Raw genomic sequence first — 9,070 nt, forward strand, 5'->3', positions numbered from 1 at the left:
CCATCAGCGCCTGCAGAATCACAAAGTTGTGTCACATTAACAACCAGGACCCGAGAAGGCTCCAGGCTCCTCCGTCAGGCACATGGCTCCCTTCCTGGGACCTGCCCCCGGGGGCCAAGCACAGACAAGGGGGACTATGGGCTGGGAAGATACACCACAGAACACGTAGAAGTCTACATGATACCTCGATGAAAAAGTAGCAAATGCCCCGGAGACCGTAGGTGATGCACGGCTTCTTCTTCCCCAGCCAGTAGTTGTCAGAGATGCACACGTAGTCCACGTCTTTGAAGAATGTGTCCTTCCGGGAAAAAATCAGCTCATCCAGCCCTTCGGAGCCCGACTCCTCCATGCCTTCCAGACAGAAGCGGATGTTGACTGGGATTTCCTACGGGAAGGAGATGCGCATGGAGAGGCATTCAGTTCTGTGTGCGGCTGTTTCTTAGACACAAAAGACAGGAAGTTGCCCGATGCTTTGAGATCACAAACTTCAAACACTCAGCTTCCCCCAGACCCACCACTCAGGCAGGCTGTGTGCAGCCTGCAGTGACCCTGCATCCGCAGGTGCTGGGCTGTCAGGGGACAAGCATGGATCCAGCCACCCTCACGGAGGCCTCCATCCACGGAAACCACCACTGGCCACTCCTCCTGATTGGAGGGGCCTCTGCGCTCGCCCAGCACAAATCAGGCGTCTCTGGGGGAGCCTGAGCTGCTCTCTGTCCAACATAGGCCATGACCCAGAGAAAACCCACCTTCGCTACGCCAGGCCCCACCGGCACCACTCCCACTTACAGGTGCTCTGCAGTAGGACCCCCGCTCCCGTGCGTGGACAGGCCCGTTCCCCGAAGGGCGGACAGTGATGGTAAGGTGGCTCCTGCTCTGGCACCTGCTCCGCACTTTCCTGGGCCTCCCCAGCACTGCGCAGTGAGGAAGGCGGCCCTCCACAGAGGAGAAAACGAGACCGCATCCCAGCGAGGTGCCTTCAAAGGCTGCACCAGCCACAAGATGGCAGAGCCCCACGTGGATGCAGATCCGTGGAGCCCTGGCTCAGAACGGCCCCCAAACGGCCCTTGGCACCACCTCCCTCGCCTCCCCAGCTTGTTTCTCAAATGAAACCTTTCCTGGGACGTGGGCACACGGAGCAGGTATAAGAGGCACTGCCCCAGCGGCCGCACAGGGCCACACTCCCCTCCGTGACCCCCACGTCCCGAAGGACCCGGAGGAAGGGGGCCTTTCCAGTCCTGAGCTCCTCAGCACCATCCTGGGCATAACAACCCCTTGGGCCAGCGAGTCCCAGACCCTTTTCAGGTCCACCGTTCTACCCTCGGACCAAAATGCTTGTGTCATTATTGTCATTTTATCACGACACAAGATAAACCAAGACGCAAAAACCGTGTATCCGTACTGGTCAGGACTAGATTAAAACAGCTGGAAAGATCAGGAAGGAACAAAATACAAAACTTCGGACAGCCGAGACCCTGGGCACCTTTCTCCTCTCTGCTTCTCGGTATTTTATAAACTGCAGACAAGGAGCAGGTATTTCACAGTTAATGAAATATATTTAAAAAACTGAACGTTTCTCAGGAGGATGAAAACCGCCCTGAGACCCGGGGGTCGCCCACGACCAAGGCCCCAGGACACGGCCCAGCGGAGGGGCCTCTCAGAGGCGGGTCCACGGCTGAGAACGGTTCCAGTGCCAGCCGGGTTGCTGAGTCGTCAGCAGAGCGACCTCCGAACGCTGTAAAACAATTACGGTCCCCAAAGCCGGAACACAAGCCTGTCACCCCAGATCCGACCCAACTGTGCTGACACAGCTCCTCTCGGGAGCCCCACTTTCTCTGATCCCAGTGATCCTTGACCTTCACAGGCAGCCCGGCCTTGTAGCACCTGCTGGGGCCAGTCAGAAGCGGTTCAAGTACCTGATTTGTTTTCTGGAAGGCTTCCAGGGCATTCAGCCAGCCGGCCACCGGCCCCTTATCATCGGTTGCACCTCGCCCGTACAATTTGCCTAGAACAGCAATCAGCAAATTTAGTTACAAGCACAGTGAAACAGAAGAGAAAGTAGATTTCTGCAGCACGCCGCTCCCATCTCAGCACCCCACACGCAGCCCCCTCTTCCAGTCAGGAGCCCCGTTTTCATCCTGTCGAGAGCCCCACAGCCCCATCCTAAGTTAGATTAGGATCCACCATGACCTGAGGGCAAGCACGCGCCCGCCCCCACGCTCCCCTCCCCATGCCAGCGGACCCAGGACGCACGGACCGCAGACCGAGCTCCAGGAGGTCACTACCAGCTGGCCAGTGACTTAAAATCTACGTCCACAACCAGCTGGTGGCAGTGAGGGCAGGCCAACTGGTCACATGCCTGAGCCACAAGACACCATCATCGAGTGAGAACTGTCCCCCGACCTCAAATCCGACACCTTATCCGGAGAAGAAAAGAACATGTTTGTGCTTTACTTCTCCAGGTTGTCACTGGAAAACCAGAGGGCACACTACTGCCTCTCCTCCATGTCATTAGTCACAGGACCCCCCACCCTGCATGCCCACTCCTTACACAGGGAGACGGCTGAGCTGGGCACCAACTGCCCCCAAGGACACTAAGAGACCAAGCCCAGCCCTCCTTTGGCTTGTCATATGGTGCAGACCAGGACAGAGGAAGGACAGCGGCCCGGCTCAGGCAGGCTCAGGCTCAGCCCCTCTCCCGCCGGTCAGTTCTCGGACTTCCTCATCCTCAGCTTGTTTTCCACGTTGGACGGTTTCACCGTGACACCCCAGGGCGGCGTGAGGCTTCAGGCCATCACCACCTTGGGAATTTCTTTTTATAAACTAAACTAGCTTTTCACAATGGCCACAGACCTCTACTGAACAGCACCCTTGCTCTGGCGACAAGCACTGACTTCAAGCCCCCGATGAGCCAGAACGTGTGGGACAGAGGCGCGCAGAGGCAGCGTGCTCCCTCCCTGCAGGGCCCTGACGGAGACACCGCCGCCACCAGCACGGAGCCCCGGGGGTGAGGAGCTGGTGCAGCTGCATCTGCGCCCGGGACTCCGAGGGTGCCGTCTGCGTGTCCGGGGACAGGTCGAGTGGGGGGCCTCGCACACCAGCGCGGTGCGCCAGCAGGTGCTCCTGTGGCACAGGGAGGAGCCATGGGGAGGGGGAGAGCCACGGAGTCTCCTGAGAGGTATCGGGACAGACACGTCACACCACGGTCATCGTGTGAGGGAGCAGGACCTGGGTCAACGAGCCACGGGAAAGCGTCCCACAGGGGAAGAGCATTGGCCTGCGCCACCAGGGTGGGGACCTTTGGGTTTCTGGTGCGTGGAGGGAGGACGCGGTGAGAGAGGGAACCGGGAGGAAGGGCGGCTCGACAGCCAAGACATGCAATTCTGTTCCAGGCGGTGGCAAGTGGAACGGCCCCCAGATATGTGGGTCTGGCGCCCAAGAGGACCCGGACTGCAAGTCACAACAGCACTGTGACCGTGACCGCCGTGTGGAACTGCGTTTCCCCAGAGGTGCTGCTCTAAGTGGGGGTTCTGCAACTGCAGCATGGTCATGAACACGGCCGACGCTGAGCCAGAGAGAGGTCTGAACAGAAACTTCGTGTGTCCAGCTAGAAGGGCTGTAATGAAAGACAGTCTGGACTTAGCCCAAGGGGCAAGGTACAAATGGAGGGGCGTCTTCACCTGGCCGGAAACGGGCACGTGTGGAGACAGGGAGACAGGAATGTGTGAAGAGGGGGCCTGAGGCGGGTCCTTGGTAAAGACTGGCAAGTGCCTGAGGGCTGTGGCCCGAGCAGCACCGATGACTGTTACTGAGTGACTGTTCTGTCCCTTTCCAGGGGAGACCAATGCTTCCCTACCACCCAGCGCAGCTGCTAAAACACACCCGGGAAGCAGCCACACGCGGGGTTGGGTACAGGCTGCGGGCTTTTGAGGGTTGCAAGCCTGATCCAGAACACGCTTGCTGAGCAAACGTCAGCGATGGAAGGAAGTCCAGCAGACCCCAGGCCACAAATACTCCTTTCCACGAGGACATGTATGCTTCCGGATGCTTTGGTGACGGGTGCGCAAGTGTGCAATGCTAGGAGGCGTGAAAACGACTTGCTCTGGAAAGGCAACAAGCAATCTTCCTGAGGCAGGAGAGCAGAAAGGCCTCTCCAGATGCCTCTCCGGGAGGGGAGCGCCCCTTACCATCGCGCTCCACCAGGGTGAAGGGCTCGCTGTCCCAGCCGTCCTCCAGGGCTGCGGGCTGTACGTCCAGGTGTCCGTAAATACACACGGTTTTCTTGTGGGGGTCGGAGCCCAGCTTGCCGAGCAGGATGGGTGGAAGTGGTATCTCGGAGCCGTCGGGGAGCTGAGTCGAGAAGGAAGCAACAGAGGACAGCCTTTGTTTCCAAAACTCGGTGCTCGCGGTAGGCATTATCCAAGTACCTTGAAAGCTGTTCTCTGTTCTTGTCAACCACCCTCTAGTGTAGTTTAAGAACATACTGTTCAACTGCATCAATTAACAAGAAACTACTTTCCCGTAATCCAGAGCACTTAGACCACATCATGTTTACCAACCGCAAGGAGTTAGGTGAATTTTTCAAAGCTGACTTTTTTAAACGTCTATACTGAGAAAACATATTATGAAGGCCACGCCTGGGATACAATGTTGCTCATTATTTTCTAAAATAATGGAAGAAAACCACTACCATCTTCAAGCAGGAGATGGGTCTGAAATTCTGCACGTGCGTCACGAAGGACGCAGACCAGGACAGACGGGAACAGGGTTCACAGCAAGTCGCACTGAAGCTGTCAGTGGGAGCCAGGGCTCCCTGAGCCTCCTACCCTCATCTGTCTCCCCCAGCCTCGCAGGAACGGGGACAGGGCAACAGTCACAGCACTGAGGGGACACACGCTTCAGGTAATATGCCAGGCTGCTGGGGTTCCTGCACCACGTGTTTTTTGTCTTTCCAGTGAGCACCCCCCATGAAGACTCAGCTCCGTAACTCCTGGCGACCCTGCAGTACCCAGGCGCACCCTGGGACTCAAGGTCATCCCCAGGACTGGCTTCAGCACCAGTATGGAAGGACAGATGCAGCCTCGAGGGGCTAAGAACTTGTCCTCAGACTCACGACCCTGGTCACATGTGACATGTGACACTGTAGTTGCAGCTGGCCTGCAGCTGGCCTCAGGAAAATGATTTTTTAAATGACAAATTTTCTCTTAATAAATTTCTACTCAATATAGCTGAAATGTTGAATACTTTACCATTTTCAGGAACGTCATTTGGGCCCACAGGTAAATTTCTACTGAAATTCACATTGCGAGTTGCAAATCTCTGTCGGGGGATCCTAACTACTCTGAACATGAAAGAATAAAGTCTGGCTGGAAAACACAGTCCAGTGTTCCTGGGGATACCAGGCCGTGCTCCACTGGAGAACCTGTCGGCAGAAGCCCTCAACGGGGACCGCACGCATCTCCCTCCTGCCCCACCCCCACGGCCACCATGTGGCCCAGCTCCCAGCCCTCGGGCTCACTGCAACAACACCCGACAGGTCCTATTCCGTCCTGTGCACTTAGTTCACTTCTTCCCTCAAGTCACTTCTTGCTCAGGGGCCACAACTGTCCCAACTCCTAAGCACGTCTGCCTGGAGGTCAGGCCTTTGATGACCAGTCCCCACACCCACTGGCCAGGCAGCCCCCTCATCCTGGCCCCTGGGCATCGGATGGGCCCACCGTGACGTCGCCCGAGCCAGCCTCAGCAGCGGGCCCCATGCCAAAGAGCCCCACATCGACCCTTCGCACTGTCCGTGCCCGACCTCAGCCTCACCCACCAGGGACCCGGGCTCCCCCCAAATGTCACGTCTCCCCCATAAGCCGGGAGATGCTCCAGCTTCTGCACGTACACAGACGACATCCAACTCCGCCTTCAGACCTGTCCCGAGTCACCATGGTGCCCTGAGAAACGGAACGCTGCTGCCCAGTGAACTGTGGGGAGAGAAGCTCCCAGAATCTTGGGAGAACTTTCCTAACAGTGATGAAATCTATCTGTTCCTTGATAAAAACAGGTCTTATGTTATTCAAGAGCATAGCAGTCATTCGTGGTTTGTGGACATCCTTTCTTAGGAATGTGCTGTAACACCAACGTTAAATAGAATCGATCTATTACAATGAAACAAACCTTATAAATTATTAGGCTCCTCGTTTTTTTTAATATGTTAGGAAAAAAAGGGAGGGGAGCAATTCTTTCTAAAGAAAATAACACACAGAAACTCGATTTATCCTCTTACGAGCAGGGGAAAGTGCTGGGAAGCTGCGGTGTTTCTTATATCTGTTGTCCAAAGAAATCTCAAAGATCTGACACTGGACTGGGGATCAGGAGGCCCACGACCTGACTCTGGGTTCCCCGCAGAGAGACAGCCCATCTGGGCCTCTGGGTTCTAACATCTGTGAAAAGACTGGGCGGGGCTGAAGGTCCACACATAAAACCCAAGATTATGATATCGCCGGACACTTACGTCACCGAGCAAGAGAACTGATAAAGGCCAGCCCTGCCGCTCTCTGCAGTACAAGAGAGTATCACAAACCTGTGAACTGTGTCACTACCGTGGGACTTGGTATCATCCGAAATTAGAACAGTGGGATAGCGTTCCATGAGGTGAGACTGTTTGTTCAAGTTAGGAAGAAAACGAACCAATTTCATATGTCAGAATCCTGCCCTACAATGCGGCTGGGCCTCAGCCTCCACACAAAGGTGCTCGTTTTCAGGAACCAAGTCATAAAAAAGTGCCGTTTCTCCCCCCTGGGATGCCCGGGGACACAGTGCGGTGGGCGGGAACCTTGGTTACTTCTACATCGATGTGGGCTGGGGAGCGCGTAACTCTGTGGTTTGAATGCACGCTGCTCTCTGCTGGGTGGGGGAGGGGGCGGGCAGCTATTTTCTAAGAGTGGCTGTTACGTTAACTTATTTCTAAGTAACCTCGGCAGCTCTGCCACCTGGAGATAAACACTGAGTATTACAAAAGCATTGCCCCAATCCAACTGACGGAATCACACAGGTTAGTACCCAGATCAGGCCTCTCCTGTCTGTTTCAGAGACAAGCAGATGATCTGAAGCAAGGTGGTTCAGGAATGTGCTGAGTCCTACGAGCCCCTCAGAAGACCTGCTCACCAGGGTCCTGGGAGTCCCAGGGCGCCCGCCCCTTACCTTCTGTTTGCCGATATCTATGAGCTCCACGGAGCCGCCCAGCTGCCTGATGTCAGCGGCAGCGAGTCCCAGCATCCGCCGGATCTCCCCTCTCTTCTCGGGCCACGCAGACACACTCTGGATGGCCACCCATTCCGCCAGTTTCTGTTTGGAGATAATAGGTAAAAAGGGATTCTGAAAAGGTGCTCCTTGAGGAAGAAAGGTATTCATGATTTTGCCAGGTTTCAGGCACACAAAGTTGACTCGCCACCTGCGGCCACTCCGTTTATAACGTGACTGCTGGACGTAAAAGAGAAGAGCTATCGCCTTGGTTTTTTGTTTAACATTTAAAAAAACTGTATTGTTTCAAGAACAACAGCTAATAACAGAAAGATGTCGAATGTTTTCAACCATGAAGCATGAGGGGTGCCTGGGTGGTTCAGTTGGCTAAGCGTCCAACTTCAGCTCAGGTCATGATCCCATGGTCTGTGGGTTCGTGCCCTGCATCAGGCTCTGTGCTGACAGCTCGGAGCCCGGAGCCTGCCTCAGATTCTGCATCTCCTTCTCTCTTTGCCCCTCCTCCACTTGCACTCTGTCTCTCTCTCTCTCTCTCTCTCTCTCTCTCTCTCTCAAAAGTAAATTAAAAAAAATTTTTTTTAAACCATAAACCATGAGATGAATGTAAAATGCACAAAGTTCCATAAGGTAGTTTATGTCCAAATCTAACAAAATTAAAACTGAAATCTACAGAAACAACATTTTCACAATCCAAGTCAGCTTACTATTCATGCTGACAATGGCCAAGTTCTTTAAAGTATAACTTTCAGAATGAGAACTACAGATTTCATCTGAAATATGTCTTCCAAGAATAACTTTAAAGCACAATTCTTGAGTGTCAACATTACCGAATCATTTAAAACAGACTTAATGCAAAAAAAAAAAAAGTTAAAGTTCTTTAGTCTGTGTCTACTACAAGAATTTGCAGATGGAGATTAAACCAAAATCTTGGATGAGCTCTGCTATTTCTAGAAACATACATATATTAAGACTTTCTGTCAGGGGCGCCTAGGTGGCTCAGTCAGTTCAGCGTCCGACTTTGGCTCAGGTCATGATCTCACGGTTCATGGGTTCGAGTCCCACGTCGGACTCTGTGCTGACAGCTCGGAGCCTGGAGCCGGTCTTCAGATCCTGTGACTCCTTCTCTCTCTGACCCTCCCCTGCTCACGCTCTCTCTCCCTCTTTCAAAAATAAATTTAAAAAACGTTTTTAAAAAAAGACTTTCTGTCAAGCACTAAAGGGTAACTTGCATGCTGTGGTGAGAAGGTAGAGAAGACCTCTAGATAACACATATACACTTGAGGTTACCATGCATGTGTGTGTGTGTGCGCGCGCCCCCGTGCCTGCGCGTGAACTCTGGGAGACTGACTCTCTCAGCAGATTTTCAGTACACGACGCAGTACCAACTACAGTCACCATGCTGCACGTTCGATCCCTGGACCTACTTATCTCAGAACTCAAAGTTTGTTCCCTTTGACCGGTATCTCCCTGTTTCCCCCTCCCCTACTCCCAGCAACCACCATTCCACTTTGTTTCTGCCCATTCCACTTTTTAAGATTCCACAAATGAGTGAGATCACATGGTATTTGTCTCACTCTGTGTACACAATACTTAAAAAAATTTTTTTAACATTTATTTTTGAGAGACTGAGCATGAGTGGGGAGGGGCAGAGAGAGAGGGAGACAGAATCCGAAGCAGCTCCAGGCTCTGAGCTGTCAGTACAGAGCCCAATGCAGGGCTTGAGGGCACAGACCCCGAGATCATGACCTGAGCAGAAGTCAGATACTTAACTGACTGAGCCCCCCAGGTGCCCGTGTCTACACAATATTTTTAATAATTGATTTAA

At 53.7% G+C, this 9,070-nt stretch overlaps 1 protein-coding gene across 1 annotated transcript in view; it reads right to left on the bottom strand.

Moving 5' to 3' along the window:
• The window catches only part of CNDP2 (carnosine dipeptidase 2), an 11,708-nt gene extending 4,310 nt beyond the window's left edge, over positions 1 to 7,398 (bottom strand). Inside the window, exons 1-4 of the mRNA XM_029922565.1 lie at positions 7,189 to 7,398; positions 4,188 to 4,350; positions 1,917 to 2,005; positions 166 to 385 (exon numbers count right to left, since the gene is read on the bottom strand). Coding sequence (XP_029778425.1) covers positions 166 to 385; positions 1,917 to 2,005; positions 4,188 to 4,350; positions 7,189 to 7,398 — 682 coding nt within the window. The remainder of the gene's footprint in view (positions 1 to 165; positions 386 to 1,916; positions 2,006 to 4,187; positions 4,351 to 7,188) is intronic.
• Positions 7,399 to 9,070: the final 1,672 nt, after the last annotated feature.

This window comes from Suricata suricatta, chromosome 14 (genome assembly GCF_006229205.1).
Source record: "Suricata suricatta isolate VVHF042 chromosome 14, meerkat_22Aug2017_6uvM2_HiC, whole genome shotgun sequence".
NCBI classification, from domain to species: Eukaryota; Metazoa; Chordata; class Mammalia; order Carnivora; family Herpestidae; genus Suricata; species Suricata suricatta.